The sequence below is a fragment of the Perognathus longimembris genome, chromosome 4 (genome assembly GCF_023159225.1).
Source record: "Perognathus longimembris pacificus isolate PPM17 chromosome 4, ASM2315922v1, whole genome shotgun sequence".
Taxonomy (NCBI): domain Eukaryota; kingdom Metazoa; phylum Chordata; class Mammalia; order Rodentia; family Heteromyidae; genus Perognathus; species Perognathus longimembris.
In genome coordinates this window covers 47,084,749-47,108,157 of record NC_063164.1, presented here as the reverse complement: position 1 = coordinate 47,108,157, position 23,409 = coordinate 47,084,749, and the positions used below count along the sequence as shown (strand labels likewise).

At 39.9% G+C, this 23,409-nt stretch overlaps 2 protein-coding genes and 1 long non-coding RNA gene across 3 annotated transcripts; all 3 read right to left on the bottom strand.

The window, feature by feature from the left end:
- LOC125350520 lies at positions 1–23,409 on the bottom strand. Its single transcript, XR_007210759.1, has 3 exons — positions 23,398–23,409; positions 14,592–14,606; positions 1–162 (listed from the first exon to the last, which is right to left on the bottom strand). It is a non-coding gene; the product is annotated as an uncharacterized LOC125350520 (long non-coding RNA).
- LOC125350517 (tetratricopeptide repeat protein 30A2) lies at positions 9,491–11,556 on the bottom strand. Its single transcript, XM_048345183.1, has one exon. It carries the CDS (start codon positions 11,505–11,507, stop codon positions 9,510–9,512), a length of 1,998 nt encoding a protein of 665 aa, XP_048201140.1. The 5' UTR covers positions 11,508–11,556; the 3' UTR covers positions 9,491–9,509.
- On the bottom strand, positions 13,817–14,435 carry LOC125350518 (60S ribosomal protein L36a-like). The gene has a single exon (XM_048345184.1). The coding sequence runs from the start codon at positions 14,241–14,243 to the stop codon at positions 13,923–13,925; it is 321 nt and encodes a 106-aa protein (XP_048201141.1). The 5' UTR covers positions 14,244–14,435; the 3' UTR covers positions 13,817–13,922.

Here is a 23,409-nt window from a genome sequence, read left to right as displayed (position 1 = left end):
GTTTCAGCTCCGGAGTCTGTGCTGCATCCCTGACTGGTCAGTTCGCTTTTTACTTCCCCAATAAATCCATCTTTGCTTGAGACTGTCTCTGTGTGGTAGACTTTGGAGGGACATGGGTTTGAGTCCTACTTGGGGTACCTCCTCCGGAACCCGTAACAGAACCTATTTCAAATACATGTTTTTAAGCAATTTTAGACCAAAGTAGCCATTTTATAATAAAGACCTCAGTAGATAAAGTTACAAAGGAAGCTCATTTCTTGAAGGATAGAAATTCAGTGATTGACATTTTCAAATGGATCAAAGACCTCAAAATAAAAACAGATACCCTGAAAACACTACAAGAAGAAGTAGGAAAAACACTTGGGCTCCTTGGCACAGGACAAAACTTCCTTAACAAAGGTCCAGAAATGCAACAAATCAAAGAAAGGTTGGACAAATGGGACTACATCAAACTGCAGAGCTTCTGCAGGGCAAAGGACATAGCTTGCAAGATAAACAGAAAGCCCACAGATTGGGAGAAGATCTTTATCGGCCATACAATGGACAAAGACCTCATATCTAAAATACATGCAGAACTAAAAAAAGTAAATTCCTCCAAAACAAATCCTCAAAGAACCAACAGTCCCCTTAACAAGTGGGCTAAAGACCTAAAAAAAGACTTCTCTGAAGAGGAAATGAGGATGGCCAAGAGTCACATGAGCAAGTGCTCTACATCACTGGCCATAAAAGAAATGCAAATCAAAACAACATTGAGATTCCATCTCACCCCAGTAAGAATGTCCACTATCAAGAAAACTAACAATAACAAATGCTGGAGGGGATGTGGCCAAAAGGGAACCCTACTACACTATTGGTGGGAATGTAAACTTGTTCAGCCACTCTGGAAAGTGGTATGGAGATTCCTCAGAAGGCTTAAACATAGAGCTCCCTTATGACCCAGCAGCCCCACTCTTGGGCATCTACCCAAAAGATTACAAACAAGACCACACTAAAGCCACCAGCACAACAATGTTTATCACAGCACAATTTGTCATTGCTAAAATATGGAACCAACCCAAATGCCCCTCAGTAGACGAATGGATCAGGAAAATGTGGTACATATACACAATGAAATTTTATGCCTCTATCAGAAAGAATGACATTACCCCATTCATAAGGAAATGGAAGGACTTGGAAAAATTTATACTAAGTGAAGTGAGCCAGACCCAAAGAAACATGGACTCTATGGTTTCCCTCATAGGGAATAATTAGTATAGGTTTAGGCTATTCATAGCAGAGGATCACAAGAGCCCAATAGCTATGCCCTTATGAACACATAAAATGATGCTAAGTGAAATGAACTCCATGTTATGGAAATGAGTGTTATATCACTGTTGTAATTATTTTCAACATGCCATGTGAAAGCGTAGCTTTTTTTGTTGATGATCCTCTTGTATCCCCTTCCTGTGGTTGTCCCCACACTATCACTATATCTTGTCTGAGTACCCTGCATACTGTATATACTTGTATTAGAACTAGGGAAGGGAAAAGGAATATCAAAATCAAAAGACAAAGGATAAAAAGACAGATGACTCCAAAAGCAATACTTACAAAACCATTTGCGGTAAGCCAACTGAACAACTAACTCATGGGGGGAGAAGGAAAGGGGGAGGAGGAAGGGGGAAACAAGGAAGGAAGTAACAAATTATACAAGAAATGTACCCACTGCCTTACATATGAAACTGTAACCCCTCTGTACATCATTTTGACAATAAATAATTATTCAGAAAAAGAAAATGATAAAGCACTTATAAGCAAAAAAAAAAGAAATTCAGTGATTGAACTCTCATTTTGATGCTATATACATAGTAGTTTCAGAATCATATGAAAAATATTTGCAAAATAATGTACAATAAGCCAGACAATGTCATAATGATATACTTTCTTATTTTGGAGAGAATAAGCATATTCAGTCCTAACAACAGCAGATCCTAAAAAGACTAACATTCCAGGACCCATGGGGAGACGTGGGTGCCCTGCATTTACCATGGATCCTCAAGAGTTCTTTCTGATGGGAAGCAGATGGAATCCCCACAGAGAGGCAGGCTCCCACTGCGACTGTCACAGGGCTACACCATGCTTTGGAAATAACATCAGCCAGGAGTTTCAGACTTCATAGGAGAATTTTTGCTTCCAGTTCCCTTCCCTTCCCCCTCTCCTTTTCTTTTTTCTCTTTTCTCTTTCCTCTCCTCTTTCTTGTCCTCTCCTCTCCCCTCCCCTTCCTTCTTTTCTGCCCAAAGATGGCAGGAGGAACAGGCAATAAATTCTCTTAGAACCTTCTGGTAGATGTTAAAGAAAGTATCATGAGTAAAACAACTATCCCAATCTCCTGATATGATAAGGACCATCCAGTTTAAATTTGAATTTCTTGTGCCCTTCTTTGGGGGATTAAATATATGACAAAACTCTGAATAATTTAGACTGCTATGTGCAATGTAGTGCTCTGTGTGTGTGTGTGTGTGCGTGTGTGTGTGTGAGAGAGAGAGAGAGAGAAAGAGAGAGATAGTAATCAGTAAGAATGAAAGTTTGTTTTTTTTTAATAAAGTATTTCCTATAACCCGATTTATGACTGGGAAGGTCCCAGGCTACAGTAGTGCAGCACTTGGCTTGCATTTCTTAGAGGAGAAAAGATGATGCTGTCTCAGCTGAATGTTGAGGTTTATTACACATGAGTAAATGCTGCTGTTTTCATTTCCATTTTTATTCTTCTAATATTTTGGAGAGTTCTGAAACAACCTTACATGCATGTGGAAGAAATTAGAAAGTTGAATAATACATTTTCATCTGAATCACTATCTGCATTGATGTTTATACTTGGTTTTTGGCAAGAAGTGCTAGTCAAACTCTAGATTTAAAGCTAGTTCATTTGTTAAGTCAATTGAATTTTCTATTTACTTCTATAGAAGTGATTGTTCTCTTTGGAAAGTAAAAGTTGTCCAGTTTCATGAGTTGTATTTTCAGTTTCCAAAGACTAGATTTTATATAGTTAATAACAATGAAATAAAAAATTTTAGCTTTTTTTTTTGTAAAAATATCAATTAATTTTATCTTATACACTTGAAACTACAGAATGATGCTGGTTCTCAGGGAAGGCTGGATTACTGTTGTGCTTGGAAATGTGCACATAGATTCATCAGCTTCTAGACAATACTTCAGATGGTCTATGCATATTGCTACAGAAAAAATATTCTAGGGCATCCTGTATTCAAGATGTGTAGGATGCCATGTCAACAGGCATGGGGACACTGCAATAAAATTTTGCAGTTGAGGAGAGAAATTAGGCTTAACTCCAAGTATGGCATGGACGCAGGGTGCAGCAGTTGGGTAGAAAATTACTAAGATGCAGCATCAGAGGAAGAGATGATTCTTCCTAAATTGATTTTACATGATTCCTGCTAAAGATAGGCCAAGGTGATCAAATATCGTGTGGGACATGGTTGAAGAGGAGGAGAAACCCAAGTATCTATTGAAGAAGATCAGATATGGAGGAAAAAGGATTCTAGGTGAACCAACTTGGTAGGATTCTTGTTAAAATTGGACAATGAGGAAACAAATATGGCAGTCCAAAAGGCAAGACCTAGTTAAGAGGTTAGAGGTGCCTGAGTGGAGTTTGGTCAGTGAGGGAATCTTTATTAATGTTCAGTGTGGTCTGAGTGCTTTTAAAAAAGAACAATCTGATTCAAGCACTTTAACAATAAAACAATTTACTATTTCCCTTTACAGAAGGCTCAGAGGTGAGACAGGCTCCAGGGTAGGTAACACAGGTCAAAGTAACATCAAAGACTCAAAGTCTTTTCTTACCTTGGTGTTTTCAAAATCTTCATTACCCTTGGACTGATTCTGTTATGGTCATAAGATGTTGATAAAAGATTCCTTATATATTTTTTAATAGGTGGAGAAACCTTGCCCAGTAGTCTTCCAGGAGACTTCTACCTATGTAAGGATTGGGTCACATACATATTCCTAAGTCAATTGTGAAGAAAAATGATTTTAGTGATTGCCCTAGACCAGTGTTTTTCAACCTTGGCTGCATTTTGAAAGTTTCAACCCCTCATCCCCACTCCCAAGGAATTCTACTTTAATCATTCTTTTTTTTTTTGGCCAGTCCTGGGCCTGGACTCAGGGCCTGAGCACTGTCCCTGGCTTCCTTTTGCTCAAGGCTAGCACTCTGCCAGTTGAGCCACAGCACCACTTCTGGCCGTTTTCTGTATATGTGGTGCTGGGGAATCGAACCCAGGGCCTCATGTATACGAGGCAAGCTCTCTTGCCACTAGGCCATATCCCCAGCCCTACTTTAATCATTCTTGAAGGTAGCTTGAGGCATGAGTTTTCCAGGTGGTTCAAATTTGTAGCCAAGCAGTTCAATAATCCTTAGTTCAGACTCAATGTCTGGAGGCAGGAGTAAAGAAGCTGGGAAATGAATATTAGATTATAAACCACCATAACCTTTGAGTATTTTCAATGTAAAGTTTTAACAGGTGTCTATGTATACATAAATGCACACAGAACATTGTAATCTGGCTTGGAGAACTACATATTTGTAGGAAGACCAGATGAATGTGGTCCCTATTGGAAGAATAAAATGGTACATCCAAATCCAAACAGAACAATTTTGTAAAAATGGTTATGATAATACATATATAGAATCAACTAATGATGACAGGGACATTTAGGACTTGTGACTCTAAAATATGCTGCTTTGGCATATTAATTATTTTGAACTAAAGGTGTTTGAAAGGAAGCAGCTTCGAAAAGAGAATTCTGGTCTTTCTGAAATGAAGGGGGAAAACTCCTATGTGCATGATACCCACTGTACACCAAGAGAAAAGAAACATCTTTATCACCTGAGATGAGGAATTATGGTGGAGGAAAATTTTAACCTCTCTTATGGAGGAGAATGATGAAAGGGTTAACAATGATCAAGATATATTGTACTCATAAATGGACAAATTGAGTTGAAACCCCTTTGTGTGATTACTTATAATAATAATAAATTCTAACCCCTTTTTCTTGTTACTGTTTCACAATTGCTACTCTTTGTTTAAAGCTAGATAGACGTATGTATGTAAGCCTAACATTTTGGTAGTGTATTTTCTAGTGGGAGACCCCATGTATATATAAATAAAATTTGTATATTTCCCACTATTGAACAGTCTTACCTTAATTCCAGCCATTGAACAGTTGGTGCCCACTGCAAACACTATATGGTGCTCATTCCAGAACAATTTTGGAATAACAGGGTATAGCTTGAGTTGAGTCTTATTAAAACTACTAAGTAATCAACAACAGAAGTTGTCATAGTCATAGCTCTGGACAAGGAAGTGTCAAGCATTGTGTCAGGCACGATAGAATAATTTAGAACAAAACTCACCCTAAGGGGAGAATTATGTTATAATGAAAAGCATTGACAATTGAGCCAGAAGCCAGGATTTTAATACTGTCTTGCTACTACTTAGCTCTGTGGTCTTGGATAAATGAAATTCATCTAAGACTCAGTTTTAGGATTTAAGAAATGAGAGAGTCCAAGTCTTCATTGTTCAAACTCTACTTGTTGACAAACTTGAGATGTGTATCTTAACACTCCATTTGTAACTAAAAAATCTATTTAGGTCATACTTATCAATGTTTTTGTTGTTTTTTTTTTTTTTTGCCAGTCCTGGGCCTTGGACTCAAGGCCTGAGCACTGTCCCTGGCTTCTCTTTGCTCAAGGCTAGCACTCTGCCACTTGAGCCACAGTACCACTTCTGGCCATTTTCTATATATGTGGTGCTCGAAAATCGAACCCAGGGCTTCATGTATACGAGGCAAGCACTCTTGCCACTAGGCCATGTTCCCAGCCCCAATACTTATTAATGTTATAAAACATTATATTTATTATTTATAGAGTATTTTTTATGATTTTCAATCTTACACATATTATCAAGAAAATAGTCTTGCTAGCTTTTGAAACTGTTTAGGATCTTAGCCAAATCATGCAGGGTTCTTTTCAGGTCTTTGGCACTTTGCCAAAACAGTTTAATGGCACTGACTCAGTATAAAACGATATAGAAACAAAAAAGTGTATCAACTGGAGAAAAGGCCTATCATTTTCTTTTAAAAACACAAAATAATGGCATATGTATGTGCCATTGCCCTGTACAGGATCTTTTTTAGCCAAGTGTTTCTGCTGCAGTCTAATTCCTGAAAACTTCTTTTTACAGGATTGGATGGGACTGTCTCTTTCTATACCCATTTCCTGACTTACAAGTGGAAAGACATTTTATATTCCCAAACCTTTCCACAGATGAAGTGAATAAACTATAAGATATAATTTGGAATAACTAGGATGAAGAGGTTGTGTTTTTCAAAGAATAGATTCTGACTAGAAAAACTAACCAGTTATTTCCTGCTGAGTCTTAACAAGATCTTAAGGGTTTGTGAGTACTTTGTGGACATAGTTTTTATAGTAATTGCTACAAATGTTGGCAAAATTTACAGTCACGTGTCCTTATTTGGCCCCTGCTAATAAAACTGAAAAAATACTAACAGGAATAAATAATTTTTTCTCATTTTGAGATCCTATTTGCTTTCTGCAATTTTACCCATTCATCATTTTAAATTAAGGTGTCCAGTCATTGATAATGATGTGTTTAATTTCACAAACATGCAACTATCACTCTTGCAGAAAGAAGTTGGTCTCATTTTACATGTTTACCTAATGATATTTACAATGAATTTGTTAGCACCTCCTAAACTCACAAATGATTCTTTCATGCTCGAAATACACATGAATTAATCTTCTAATAATTTTTCCCTTAAGGACAATTCCTTTTCTAACACATACACGTTATGATGTTGTAGGGAAGATTTAGTATGTGGTAGATCAATCTTGGGCCAAATCCAAGGGAGATGATTTACTTAAATAATCAAAAGAACTTCAATCATTATCAGATTCAAATATAATCACTTTGCACAGATTAGCTCCCCAAGAGGATATTAAACACCATACCTACGGAAAATAAATGAACAACCTTCTGGCTAATGCCTGGCATGATTTTGCTATAGAAACAGAAAAATACAGTGTTCTCTAGAGTTGAATATGCTTGGTTTCTAATATTACAGAGCACGTTAAATAATAAAAATATTTCATATCTTGAAGACTTCTTTTACTATTTTTCTATTGTTGCCAAAGTATTTTTTAAAACAGGATGGAGTTTATTGCAAATATAAAGTTCACTGTATTCTACAAACTATACAGCTCCAGTGGTTTTGTTTCACCCTGTTAAAATTATCTCTGATCTTTATCAATTTGAGAGTACCTTTTTCTTGAGGAATATTTTTTCAATTTGCAGAATTACGTGGCTAAAGGGTTTCTAGAGTCCCCTTGATAATCAAAGGGCTAGCTTGCTTGACACTGTTAAAGACTGGTATGCATTTTTTAATACTTGGTGTGTACAACTGCCAGCTATCAGAGAAGTGTCCCTATAATTGGCAAAGAAGATAAAATGGGAAAGAAAAAGTTGGTAAGGAAGATAGATTTTTCATCTTATCTTGTAATACATTCTGCAGCACTAAACACTACTATTGCTTAAACCTTTTGAAGGCAGGAAAAGAAAACACTCCAAGAGAATGCTTTATAAACAGGAGACTGTCTTCCTATTCTAGGTGGCTTTGTCCTTTGGGAATGTCTGCATGACCTCTCTTCGTCTTATTTAATAAAACAGGGCTGTAAGGACTGATGATTTGATTTGGTGAGTTGGTTACAGAAATAGCTCTCACATCTGTTGCTTGTACTTGCTATTCATTACTTCTGTTCTGTTAATAGAAGTAGTCATTTGATTAACTGCTAAGATTTGGACATGAAGGAGATCCGGGGAGGGTTGCGGAGCAAACGACATAGCTAAATCTCTGTTATATCTTCACTTTACCTGTTACTCTGTTTTCAGGTTTCTGGCAGACTGGCAGCTGGAGGCCTTCACCTCTAGGGCAGGAAAGGCTCTAATTATTTCAAGAATAATTGGGGGGAAATGCTTATCATAATAGCCTATCAATAAAACTCTAGAACTGAAAGGTGGCTTATCATTTGGAGGAAGGAATAAAAGACAAATCTCCCATTCTTCTATAAAGATATACTTTCAGATCCACTAAAAAGAGTTAAAAGAATTTTCCAGTTTCTAAATATTAAAAGCATGCATATTTTATGCATGGCCATAGTAAAGAACAGGACTGGCTTAAACACAGCCCAAGCAAGAAAGTCCGTGAGACGCTTATGTCCAATTAACCAACAGAAAACTGGAGGTAGAGCTGTGGCTCAAAGTGGTAGAGTGCTAGCCTGGAGCAAAAGAACTCAGGAACAGTGCTGAGGCCCTGAGTTCAAATCCCACAGCCACCGTTACCACCACTAACAACAAAAAGATGAAAATAAAAATTTTTCACAATAGGTATATTATAGTGTACCACAATAAGATAGAAAATTATCTTAGGAGTTAAAATTTACTCTAGACCAGAAAATGTTCTTTTGAAATATAGTTATATTTTCTATTTTGTGCCTGGTTACTCTATCCAAATCATAGTAGAGGAAAGGTAAATTTCTTCTATATGGGTTTTTACAAATCCAGCCATCATAGCCAAAAGTAATCGTCAAGAGCATCAAATAGTTCAAATGATGGTGATGTAAGACCCCAGAGTAAATGAACTTTTCAAGGCCTACAGACTGCAGAAGATCTGGAACCCATACATCAATGTTGTCATTCTCAGCCCAGTGCTTATTACTCCCTACACTGTAAACATTACAGAGCTTCTAAAACATAGTATTTATCAGTAGTCACAAAAAATACTCATGGAAATCTAAAGGTGGAAAATAAAGAACTGTTATAAAACTTTAAAAACTGGCCAAACTCATAACTAGAAAAAATGATATTATTTATACTGTAATCCTAAAGAGATTTGGAGCTTTGGTCTTTGTTCAGATCCAGGAAGAACTTAAAATTAAAAAATCCAAACAGAGGCATATAATTAACAGATTTATTGAGCAGCACAGTCTGAGATGGATAAACCCTTCCCTTATTTGCTGACTGAGCAAAGGTCCAGATGTGGGCTAGAAACTCAACATACCAGACGTGGCAGGACTATGAAGAATACCCATGCCAGGCATTCATTGGTTAATTCCAATACCTTTCTAACCCTGTAAAGCTGAAATATCAACCACTATTCAGTGTTACTTGCTTATACAAAGATGTGACTAAAGCAATTACTCGTAGGCCTGATCTGGTGACTGTCACAAGCAGAAATAATAACAAGTGTCTCAATTCACAGTTCATTCCTTAGTTACAGAAATTAAGTGGAAAAGAGGCTTGAGCATATTGCCATTACAATTTTAAAGGCATAGAGTGACCATAAAGCAAATATAAAAATGTCAAGGATAAATTTAACGTGAAAAGAGTGAACTGTAGGTTACAAAGACTTTTGATGACAGCCATTATCCGCCATAACTACATATTCCATCCTATAATCTCAAAAATCAAACCTTGTAACTGTCTGGATTCATATGTGACTGTATTCTTTCCAGTATGCATTCTTTCTTGTTCCAGGGGTTGTTCTATAACAGCAGGTACGTTTCTACCAAAAACCTCACAGTGTTCAAGGAACTGGACACATTCCTGAATGACACAGTCACGAAGCATGATTGTATGCTTTGACATGTTCTCTAGTAAGGACAGGAAACACCTTTTGGCATAATACCAAGTGTCAGTACCTAGCTTTTTATTGTACGGTTCCAAGCTTTTGATAACGCGAGAAATGCCAAAGTCATAATTTCCTTTGGCACAATAAAGTGTTCCTATCACCAGATTCACAATGCAGAGATGGTAGATTTTCTTGTCGGGGTCACCATAGGACAGATGCTCTTCCTCCTTTTCAATCTTCCTCATCAGCTCCTCAGCTTCTTCATTTTGACTGGTCATAATATAGGAAACACAGAGATTGGCTAACACAACAGCACTGACATTCAGGATGTTATCATAATGCTTCTTGACTATGGGCTCATAGAAACCAATGGCTTCTTTGTATTTGTTTTCCTGCATGAAAAGAACATGAGCCACATTCAATTTCCACACATCATGTTCATTACAGAATTCCACGGACTTGCGGAAGATCTTCTCTACCATTGAATAATTTTCAAGGTTCCAGTAGATTTTTGCCTGGGCCATCAAAACGGGGATGTACTTCTCAAGCACATCATCATATTCATTCACTGCTTTTATGACCACATCATCATCTCTATTGTGTCTTGCTTCTTGTACTTGTTTGGTGAGTCTCCGGAGCTGCTCAGTCAGCATCCCAGCTAGCCCATCAAGCTTAATGAAAGCCTCTTCAGGAGCTGTCTGGCAAGTGATCATTGCATCCAAGAATTCATAGAGATAGGGTGAGAGGAACTTATAAGTCAAATGAGCATTCTCTGCCAGGACATCTGCTGCCAGATCAAAATACTCATATTTACAGTAGAGCAGTAAGAGGTTGCCAAAGGTCTCTGGGGGGAAGGGATTCTGTTGGAGCAAAAACTGCAGCTTTTCAAAGCCCTCAGTAGGCCTGGTATCCATGTTCATGAGTGCCTGGTTGTGCAGGGTCACAGGGTCTAACTCTTCCTCTGCCCTAGGGGGCATGTCAGTGAGGGCTTCTTGAGCAGCCTCAAAGTTCTTCAGCTGGTATTCTATGGCTGCTTTGAGGTTGAAGGCTTCCACCAGAGCAGTCTGGTGGAGGACTGAGGTGTTGCCCACACTGCGAACATCAATGCCCTCAGTGGTCATGCCCACACCCAGCTCTGGGTGCTGGCGAATCCCACGTTCAATAATGTTGGCAATGTGTTTAAGTGCTGGGGCATAATGCCTATTGCTGTAACAAGCCAGAGCCAGGTTATAGGACACATCAGGCTGATAGCCTGAAGACTGAAGGGCCCCAAAGAACTTGGAACAGGCAGCTTCATAGTGTCCCTCCTTGTAGAGCAAACAGCCCAGGTTGACCTGGCCATCAGGGTCGCTTTCGCCCCCTCTCTCCTCTCCAGCTTCCCCACCCAGCAGCTGCTCCACCAGGCTCCTGGCCCCTGGCAGGTCTCCCTCACTGTACTTGATAGCGGCCTGCAGGCGGAGGACCCGGCTGTGGTAGGCAGGGTTGTCGAGGAGGAGGAAGGCGACGCGGGTGGCCTCTGGGTAGAGGCAGGCCTTGTACAGGGCCTGGGCCTGGTACAGGCGGTACTGTTCAATGTCGGGGTAGAGCTGGCCCAGCTGCTCATAGCACTCTGCGGCCAGGGCGAACTCCTGCAGGTGGTAGTAGCAGTAGCCGAGCAGGGAGAGGCCGGCGCGGCTCTTGGGGCTGTTCTGCAGCTCTGCGCCGAGCAGCTGCACGGCCTCTGCGTAGCGGGCATCGCGGATGAGCCTGTACACCATGGCTGTGAACTCCCCGTCGGGGATCTGAGCACTGCCCAGCCCTGCCATAACCGCCAAGATGGTTGTGGGTACTTGTTTCCAAGGCAACAAGGCAACCGGAAACGGAAGTGTTGGGAACAACATTTCCTGTGCAGACCCGGAAGGGAATTCATAGTGAATGGAATGGTCAGCCTCTGGCGCAAAAACCTGAAGTGATCCTGTACGGGATGCTTTCTGCAGATTAGCCAGTGTAACTGTGCTTCATTCATTTGATACATAGGCTTATATTTTAAAATCTCCTTCAGTCAAATATGAAATCACAACCATCATTGTTGATGAAAATACAGCCCCAGAAATAGCTTGAAATTAACTGAGCGCTGGTAGCTCATGCTCGGATTCCTAGCTACACTGGAGGCTAAGATCTGGTGATCGTGGTCCGAAGCCAGCCTGGGAAGAAGTGTTTGGGCCTCTTATTTCCAATTATGCACCAAAAAAAGAAAAGCCAGACTGCAGCTGTGCCTCAAGTGGTAGAATACCAGCCTTGAGCAAAGTGGTAAGAGAGTTCCTAGGCTCCAAGTTCAAGCCTCAGAACTGGTACCAAAAGGAAAAGAAAGTTTACAGAAGCTATGTATATGTATAAGTATATGTATATGTTAAGACAAAGTATAAGATATGTTTAGCTATGCGACAGATACGGTACTATTATTTCTCCTCACAAAAAGCGGATACTCAGAGGAACTAAGTAGTACATCCTACACGTGGGTAGTAGGTAAATGGTTCCTCCTGAGAGGAAACAAAAAATATTTCAGTGTAGCAGAAATCTCAGCCTTTCAGTAGCAAGTTATTAATTTGAATCATAAAGTTCTGTTTAAACGAGTTCTACATAGTAAAGATTTTCCTTATGGCCTTTCTCTATGTAGATAGGGTACTTAGTTCATATTTACCCTTACTGACAGCAGAATATAGGTCTCCTGAAGTCAATGCCAACTACCAAATAGTGGCAACAGGTTTTTGGAGCAAAGGAAATAGTTATTAATTTTGCCATGAAAAAATGAGGACTGTCCTCATCTAAGGAAAGTGTAATCATTGTCCAGTAGTGGGAGATGAGTTTTTATAGATACTCTCAGGAGCATGGGCTTCTATGTGTACTGTACTTGTTAAAGCATGACTCATGTGTCTGCTTATTTCCTGGTGGGTTGGCATTAACCTTCTGAGTTGTATTCTTCTGTGATCAGTGAGGGAAAGAGGGGAATGTGGTGACCTTGCCTGGAGTTGTAAAGACATTCTTGATTTCCCTCACATAGGAGAATAGGGGAGGAAAAACAATGGACAAGGGGAAAGAAAAAGGAAAAACATTCTTTAAAAACATACGTAGGGGCTGGGAATATGGCCTAGTGGCAAGGGTGCTTGCCTCATATACATGAAGCCCTGGGTTCCATTCCTCAGCACCACATATATGGAAAATGGCCAGAAGTGGCGCTGTGGCTCAAGTGGCAGAGTGGTAGCCTTGAGCAAAAAGAAGCCAGGGACAGTGCTCAGGCCCTGATTCCAAGGCCCAGGACTGCAAAAAAAAAAAAAAAAAAAAAAAAAAAAAAACCAAAAAACAAAAAAACAAAAAAAGCCCACGAACAAAAAACATGTATAACTAAGTACATAGTTATCAGGCAAGTTGTTAGTAACTGGGCTGAAACTACAATTGTGAGCATAGGTTTTTTTTTGTTATAGCTCTATTGCTCATTCCTTCTTTTCCCTCACTCTTCCACCTCCCTAATAGTCACTGTTTCACTTTCATGAGCTTGTTGGATTTTTTCCCCTCTTGATGCTACGAATAAGATAAAGTATGTGATACTTATCTTCATGAAGTTGTTTCTTTTTCACTTATGATGATGACCTTCACTTCTCTCCAATCTTCAGAAAAATTATATAATTTCATTCTTATTATTGTCTGAATGTATAAGTATATATACATATATATTTCACATTTTTATCCATTTACCTATTAATGATTGTTGAGCACAGTGGCCAATTTTGTAATGTGGCTATTATGGATAGTATTGCAGAAAATATCAGGTATCTCTATACTAAGCAGAATCTCGGTGTAGTTTTTTTTTTTATGGTGGTGGTCCTCTACCACTTGAGCATCGCCCTCAACCCTTTGGTGCTTTAATTCCTTTTCAGATAATGCTTTCTGCTTCTTCTTTGGACTAGTTTGAGATCTTGAATCTTACTCTGCCCTCCAAATATCTGGAATTACAGATGTGTGTCACCACATGAAATTGCTTCTTAAAGATAGGATATTTCTTTTTTTAATTTGTTTTATTATAAAGGTAATGTACAGAGGGGTTACAGCTACATAAGTTAGGTAATTAGGACATTTCTTTTTTTTAATGGGCATTTTCTGTCATTTATTAGTTTTCCACCACGTAATTCTGTAGCTTCAAGATCTTCCCCTCAAAATTAATACCACCCCACTCTCCCCAAAGTTTAGAACTGGATCACTTGGCCCTTTCTCTTTTTATCTCCTCCCAATTCAAAATGCTTGCATCTCTTTATGGCCAGCATCCTCTTGGATCTGCAGTTAGGCTCAACACATTCAAGCCTCAGCACAATCTTCTTGGTGGTTTTAGCCTTCTTGCGGAATATTGGCTTGTTCTGCCCACCATAGCCACTCTGCTTCAGATCATAGCGCCTCTTCCCTTGGGCATACAGGGAATCTTTGCCCTTTTTGTACTGGGTCACTTTATGAGGCTGATGCTTGCCACACTTCTTACAGAAAGTCCTTCTGGTTTTAGGTACATTGATCATCTTTGCAGTAGAGCTGTTAAAAATATGAAGGCAGGCAGTTAGGCGTGGAAGTGCACTCGGGAGACTGAGGCCCAGCCTCCAGTGGAGAAACCACAGCGCTGAGGGCCGCAGTACCGCTCTCTGTTTAACGCCTAGCTTCGGGGCGGGAGACCCGGAGACCACAACACGCTTCTCACGCCACTCCGAGGAAAAGGAATAGAGGACATTTCTTTTTGAACAATATTACTCCCTCCCACACTTTATCCCATTTTTTTCCTTTCCAACCTTCTCCTCTCCAAGTTGTAAAGTTCATTTCCAACACAGTTTCTAGTGAGTATAACTGTTGAATTAGTTCATCCTTTGTCCCACCATTTCTGTGTTTCCCTTCCCTTCTCCAAATCAAAAAAACTTATATACAAGACAAACGGCACAGAAATAAAAAACACTGGCATCAAGGAATTAAACCAAAGGGAAAAAGGAAAGAAAAATAAGTAATGCAAACAGTACAACAAAACAAACCTCTTGTTTCCATTTCTTGGAGTTTGTGTCAATATAAGTATCATTTTATATGGTTGTATGCACATAGCTATTGAGCTGTTGTGGTCCTCTCTTAGACATAGTCTAGTTATTACAAGCGAGGAAAACCATAAAGCCTATGTTTCTTTGGGTCTGGCATAAACCATTCATGCACTGAGGGGCATCTGGGTTAATTCCATATCTTAGGTATGGTAAATAATACTACAGTGAACATGTCTGTGCTGGTGGCTGTCTAGGCATGGGATTGCTGGGCCATACAGGAGCTCTATGTTTAGTCTTTTGAGGAACCTGCTTTCCAGAGTGGTTGAACAAGTTTTCCACCAACAGTGTAATAGCATTCCCTTTTGGCCACATCCCCACTGGTAGGTCTGCCCAGGAAAAGAGCTGCTTTCTCCTTGCCAGTCTGTACTTAGACTTTGTTTTTCCATGCAGAACTGCACATATCTGCCCCCAGAAATCTCCACCCAGCACTTGAATTACCCAGGTGACTGACTCACCTGGTGATAGTTACCTCCCCCTTTTCTGGGGTCACATCCTAACCACCCCTGTCATCCCTCCTTTGGACTATGGGAGGTTCCCAGACTCTGAGGTCACATCTACTGTGACCACTCCTCCTCCCCACCTTCTCCTGACATTAACCCCAGTCCCACCAGAAGTTACCCATTCCCATCCCTTCCTTTCCCTTATCTGCACACCTTCCATCTTGTATGGGCTGGCAGTTTGCTGTCCCCCCAATTAACTGTTTCCTTCCTGAATCATGTGGCAATTTTCTTTCAGCTAAACCTTATGTAATGGTGCCAAAAACCCAGGAGGGGACAGAGTCAGGAGTCGCTGAATTTTCTCCTCTTCTCTTTCTGAGGGTCAATCTACCTCCTTGACTACCCCTCCTCTGACCAAAGCCAGAGGAACTCCACATGGACAGCTTGCCTTTACCATTTCTGGCTACACATTCACCATACCATTTTCTCTTTACATCTGGTGAGTCTTTACCTCTATGTCTCCCCTCCCCTCTCCCTCCTCTCTATGTCTGGTGAGTGTCTACTCTATGATCCCTTTGCTCTCCTTCTCTCTAGACATACCACACCAGCAGGTTCCTACACCTTCTTGGCTGATCACATTCCATTTCAGGGATGCCTGAATCAGGAATCGGACCCTCACTCTAAAAGAGGCTCAGGTGGACAAGGATGCCTTGCATCCATAACCTCTTAATACTCACTAGACTTCCCCTTCAACATCCTATGGGACCCTGCCTTCTACATCTTCTGAGACTCCCTCCTGTCCATGTTCTCATCAGATTCCCTCCCCATGTTTCTTTCAAGCCAGGGGTATCTCCTGTGCTCTCTAGATGCCCTTGTCACTAACGAATTATAAACACCTTACATTTTTTGCTAATGCAATGGTAAATGGACAGAAGTTCTGTATGTTCAGGCTCTTGCTTATCCATCTCTCTGTCTCTTGTCTCATAAGATTCCCAAGCCATCTCTAGAAACTTTCAGCTCCATCTCCCTCCTGCCTCTCTGCAGGTACCCTTAAGCGTGAGACATAGGAGCCTCTTAAGGCTAGCCATCCTGGCTTAAATTTTCTTGGCTAAAACTGTCTCTTTCTAGTTCTCCTCAAGAGCACCCTCACTGTGTGCCCTGCCTTTCTACTTGTCTGTTTGTCTGCTGCTTGTCTGCTTTCTTGCTTACTTAATAAAGCTCCGTCAAGTTTTTTCATCACACTTGTTTCTTTGCCATCTTGGCCACATGGTGGATTTTCACGTTACTCCCACATTTCTAGCAACCATTCAAAGGTCAATTTGTATGCTAATGTGTCTCTTTAGACAAATTGTTTAAAAAGTTTTCTAGTAACTGGCTCTGCAGGCCAAAGAGGGAGGATGGGCAATTTTATAAGACAGAGCTTATAAGTAAAGTTGGTATATAACTAAGTTGGCTGTAATTTAAATAAGGTCAAGATTAATACACTTATGTAAAACCAACGTATCATTCATTATGTCCATCTATGAAAAGAATTGTTTGTGCACTATTAAATTTGTCAAGGTTTTAATAGGTGTTTCCCAAGTTTGTAAGACACCTTGGATAAGTGTTGACAATGGTTTCAAACTTTAGTACTATCCCCAAATACTATAGTTGCTATTTTTAAAACTCTCATCATAGGGACTTCCGGGAAGACAGCAGAGGAGCTGCAGTGCACTAGCTAGCTCCCTCCAGCATCGCAGTTTTCTCACCCCATAGAAACTTTTACTACTAGAAAGACAACCAGCGAAAGTTGTAACAGTACAGGGATTCTGGCCAGGAAGGAAAAATCGACTTTGCTAGTCTGAAAACACAGATTTGAGCTCTGGGCGGTATCCCACCGCCACGCCAGTGCCGGCGCCGGCACAGCGCCTGGCAAAGCAACCCGCACTCCACGCTTGTAACGCACACAGTGGAGACCAGGCGGCGGCTGAGCACGGACGACCTGAAATCGCAGAGAAAGCATGCTGGTAGACTGGCATCCCCAATTCAAATGGGCAGAAGAAACACAAGAAAGATGGCAAACAATGAAGTCTTATCCCCCACTCAAAACAAGCAGGAAGGGGCTGGGGATATAGCCGAGTGGCAAGAGTGCCTGCCTCGGATACACGAGGCCCTAGGTTCGATTCCCCAGCACCACATATACAGAAAATGGCCAGAAGCGGTGCTGTGGCTCAAGTGGCAGAGTGCTAGCCTTGAGCGGGAAGAAGCCAGGGACAGTGCTCAGGCCCTGAGGCCAAGTCCCAGGACTGGCCAAAAAAAAAAAAAAAAAAAAAAAAAAGCAGGAAGCAGAGCAGTCAATCAAAGACATAGAAGAGAACCCCCAAAAAGCTCTACAAAGTCTACTGATAAACATGATAAATGAAAAGTTTGAATCTCTTCAATTATTCTAGAGCGTGAGGAGGCAAAGCAAAAATTAATGGAGAATTTCATGGCATCCACAAATAGAAAGATAAATGAACTTCAAGAGTCAAATGAAAAGATAGCTAACCAGCTTAAAGATTTGAGAGACAACTCTCAAAACCAAAGTAATGAAGTTAATGAAGTAAAGAAGTCCATACAAGACCTAAGAAATGACATGGAAATTATCAGAAAAGACCAGTCAGAAGCAAAAGAGATTCGAAATCAAGTAGCTAGCCTACAGTCCCAACTAACTGAAGCAGAGGATCAAATTTCAGGAGCTGAAGATTCCTTAGATTCTATGGAGAAAGATAAAAAATCAATACAAACCCAGTCCAATCAACAAAACAGATCGCTACAGGAGATTCAAGACACGATCAGGAAGCCCAATTTAAGGATAATAGGTATTGAGGAAAACTTGGAGAAAGAGGTTAATGGGATAGGCAACCTATTTAACAGAATATTAGCCCACAACTTCCCAAATATCCAGAAGGAAAGGCCTATACAGATACAAGAAGCATTTAGAACCCCAAATCGACCAGACCAGAATAGGACATCCCACAGACACATTGTGATCAAAACAGGTTCAGTAGAGTGCAAGGAAAAAATACTCAAAGCTGTTAGGGCAAAGAAAACAATCACATATAAAGGAAAAGCAATCAGAATTACCCCAGACTTCTCAGCAGAGACCATGAAAGCAAGGAGAGCCTGGAATGAAGTATACCAAACTCTAAATAAAAATAACTACCAACCAAGAATTCTGTACCCAGCCAAACTCTCATTCATAGCCGAAGGTCAAATAAAAGTCTTCCACAGTAAGGAAAAACTGAAACAATATATCTCCACCAAACCAGCTTTACAGAAAGTCTTCAAAGATGTACTATACAGGGATAATAATCAAGATCCCAATACAGACAGAGAAATGAGCCCTAATTAGTAAACATCAGATCAAGAAATGGGAAGACACAGCTTTAAACAAGATAGTGATAATGAAAGGAACAAACGATCATCTCTCAATCCTGTCAACATTAATGGACTTAGTTCTCCAATCAAACGACATAGGCTCATAAGTTGGACCAAAAATCAAGATCCATCTTTCTGCTGCCTCCAAGAGACACATCTATCCAGCAAAAGTAAACATCTTCTAAAAGTGAAAGGCTGGAAACAAATCTATCAAGCAAATGGCCCCCATAAACAGGCTGGAGTTGCAATCCTAGTATCAGACAAAATTGACTTCAAATTAAAAAAGGTAAGAAGAGACAAAGAAGGTTACTACATACTAGTAAAGGGATGTCTCCTACAAGAAGATATAACCATTCTAAATATCTACACACAAAATGCAGGAGCACCCAACTTCATCAAACAAACACTACTGAGTCTAAAAACACTCATAGACCCAAACACATTGATAGTTGGGGACATTAACACTCCACTATCACCTCTGGACAGATCAACACGCCAAAAACTGAACAAAGAAACCACAGAACTAAACAATTGCATAGACCAACTAGACTTAATCGACATCTACAGAATATTCCACCCAGCAAGGACAGAATACACATTCTTTTCGGCAGCACATGGAACATTCTCCAAAATAGATCACATCTTAGGGCACAAAGAAAATCTGTACAAATTCAGAAGTATCAAAACCATTCCCTGCATTCTCTCAGACCACAATGGAATAAAATTAGAGCTCAACTCAAACAGCCACCACAGAAAATCCTACAATTCATGGAGACTAAACAACACACTGCTGAACCATCAGAGGGTCATTGAAGAAATTAAAACGGAAATTCAAATGTTTATGGAATTCAACCAAGTTGAGGACACAAAGTACCAGCTCCTTTGGGACACAGCAAAGGCAGTACTCAGAGGAAAATGTATATCTCTAAGTGCATACATCAACAAACTGGAGAAACAGCAACTCAATAATTTAAAGAAGCACCTTAATTTCCTTGAGAGAGAACAACAAGCCAAACCCCAAATCAATAGACAGAAGCAAATAATTAAAATCAAATCAGAATTAAATCAATTAGAGACAGAAAAAAAAAAAAACGTCGAAAGAATCAACAAAACAAAGAGTTGGTTCTTTGAAAAAATCAACAAGATAGACAGACCCCTGGCAAACCTGACCAAAAAACAAAGGCAGCACACTCAAATAAACAAGATAAGAGATGAAACAGGTAACATCACCACAGAAATAACTGAAATTCAGAAAATAATAAGGGACTATTTTGCTAACCTTTATGCCAACAAATTCGAGAACTTGGAAGAAATGGATGATTTCCTAGAAAAAATTAATATCCCCAAACTGAACCATGAAGATTTAAACCTTCTAAACAGACCCATATCCAGCATTGAAATAGAAATGGCAATAAATGATCTCCCATCCAAGAAAAGCCCAGGTCCAGATGGATTCACTGCAGAATTCTACAAGGCCTTCAAAACAGAACTCACACCAATATTTCTCAAACTCTTCAATGAAATTGAAAGAGAACGTTCACTTCCAGACTCATTCTATGAAGCCAGTATAAGCCTCATCCCAAAACCAGGCAGGGACTCATCACGGAAAGAGGACTATAGACCGATCTCCCTGATGAACATAGACACAAAAATTCTCAACAAAATTCTGGCCAATAGACTTCAACAGGTCATCAAAAAAATCATACACCACGATCAAACTGGATTCATCCCAGGGATGCAAAGTTGGTTTCATATACGCAAGTCAATTAATGTAATCCACCACATCAATCGGAGCAAGCTAAAGAACCATATGGTTTTATCTCTGGATGCGGAAAAAGCGTTTGATAAAATCCAGCACCCATTTATGCTAAAAGCCCTGGAAAAACTGGGATTCCAGGGAACATTCCTGAATATAATCAAGGCAGTTTATGACAAACCAACAGCAAGCATAACTCTAAATGGTGAAAAACTAAAGCCATTCCCTTTAAAATCAGGAACAAGGCAGGGATGTCCACTCTCTCCCCTGCTCTTCAACATAGTACTAGAATTCCTAGCCAGAGCAATCAGGCAAGAAGAAAATATAAAGGGGATCCAAGTAGGTAAAGATGAAGTTAAACTTTCTCTCTTCGCAGATGACATGATCCTATACCTAAAGAATCCCATAGACTCTACCCCCAAGCTATTAGAGCTGATCCAAAACTTTGGCAAGTTGCAGGATATAAAATAAACCTTCAAAAATCAATGGCCTTTCTCTATGCTAACGACCGGAAGACCGAGGCTGATATCAGGAAATCAACTCCCTTTGCAATAGCCCCCCAAAACATAAAATACCTAGGAATAACCTTAACCAAAGAAGTGAAAGACCTCTTTGAGGCGAACTTTAAAACCTTGAAAAACGAAATTAAGTCAGAACTAAGGAAATTGAAAAATCTCCCATGCTCCTGGATTGGGAGGATTAATATAATCAAAATGGCAATATTGCCAAAGGCTATCTACAAATTCAATGCAATACCCATTAATATCCCAACACCATTTTTTTATGAAATAGAGGAAGCAATCCAGAAATTCATATGCAACAATAAAAGACCTAGAATAGCAAAAACAATCCTAAGCAGAAAGAAGAGTGCTGGAGGAATTACAATACCCAACTTCAAGTTGTATTATAAAGCTATAGTAATAAAAACAGCTTGGTATTGGCACCGGAACAGGCCTGAAGACCAATGGAACAGAATTGAAGACCCGGGAATGAACCCACAGAACTACGCCTACTTAATCTTTGATAAAGGGGCTAAAACAATAGTTTGGAAGAAAGATAGCCTCTTTACCAAATTGTGCTGGAAAAACTGGCTCAACACATGCAACAAACTAAAACTAGATCCTTATATATCACCCTGCACCAAAATCAATTCCAAATGGATTAAAGACCTCGAAATCAAAACAGACACCCTGAAAACACTAAAGGAAGGAGTAGGAGAAACACTTGGGGTCCTTGGCGCAGGACGGAACTTCCTTAACAAAGACCCAGAAAGGCTACAAATCAAAGAAAGGTTGGACAAATGGGACTGCATCAAACTGCAGAGCTTCTGCACAGCACAGGACATAGCTGGCAAGATAAACAGAAAGCCCACAGACTGGGAGAAGATCTTTACTAGCCATTCAACAGACAAAGGCCTCATATCTAAAATATATGCAGAACTAAAAAAATTACCTTCCTCCAAAACAAAACCGCAAAGAACCAATAGCCCCCTCATCAAGTGGGCTAGAGAATTAAAAAGAGACTTCTCTGATGAGGAAATGAGAATGGCCAAGAGACATATGAAAAAGTGCTCTACATCACTGGCCATAAAAGAAATGCAAATCAAAACAACATTGAGATTCCATCTCACCCCAGTAAGAATGTCATATATCAAGAAAACTAACAATAACAATTGTTGGAGGGGATGTGGCCAAAAGGGAACCCTACTTCATTGTTGGTGGGAATGTAAACTGGTTCAACCACTCTGGCAAGCAGTATGGAGATTCCTCAGAAGGCTAAATATAGAACTCCCCTATGACCCACAGCCCCACTTTTGGGTATCTATCCAAAAGAACACAAGCAAAATCACAGTAAAGCCACCAGCACAACAATGTTCATTGCAGCGCAATTTGTCATAGCAAGAATCTGGAACCAACCCAGATGCCCCTCCGTAGATGAATGGATCATGAAAATGTGGTACATATACACAATGGAATTTTATGCCTCTATCAGAAAGAATGACATTGCCCCATTTGTAAGGAAATGGAAGGACTTGGAAAAAATTATACTAAGTGAAGTGAGCCAGACCCAAAGAAACATGGACTCTATGGTCTCCCTTATTGGGAATAATTAGCACAGGTTTAGGCAAGTCACAGCAGAGGATCACAAGAGCCCAATAGCTATACCCTTATGATGACATTAGATGATGCTAAGTGAAATGAACTCCATGTTATGGAAATGATTGTTATATCACAGTTGTAACTACTTTCAACATCCCATGTGTATCTGTAGCTTCTACTATTGTTGATGTTCTTGTATCACCTTCTTGTGATTGTATCTACACTATCTCTGTAATCTTATCTGAGTATATTGGAAACCGTGTATACTGGTATTAGAACTAGGAAATTGAAAGGGAATACCAAAATTGAGAGACACAGGGTAAAAAAAGAGAAACAACTACAAAAGCAATACTTGCAAAACTGTTTGGTGTAAGTGAACTGAACACCTCAGGGGGGGAAAGGGTAAGGGGGAGGAGGGTGGGGGGTATGAGGGACAAGGTAACAAACAGTACAAGAAACGTATCCAATGCCTAATGTATGAAACTGTAACCTCTCTGTACATCAGTTTGATAATAAAAACTTAAAAAAAACCTCTCATCATATCTACTGAGTTTTGCCATTACAGATTTTTATCCGCTGAAGGTTTTAGTCAGACAAGGAAATAGCTACTGCAATTCTTAACAAGTTATGGGTAAATTCTGCTTATTGGTTCTATTGATCCCCTTATTGCTTCAACTGAGAATAAAAGGGTTTCATGGTAAAGGGTCACTTGATCTGAGGATTGCAGTTGGAAGCCAGACTGAGCAGAAAAGTCCTTCTGAGACTCTTATCTCCAATAAACTACTAAAAAAGCCAGAAATGTTCATTAAAGAAATGGAAGGGAACATCAAAATGGTGAGACAAAGGATAAAGGGTGAATTAATGCAACAGCCATACTCACAAGACAATATGTTGGAAATTAACACCTCAGGGCAAGT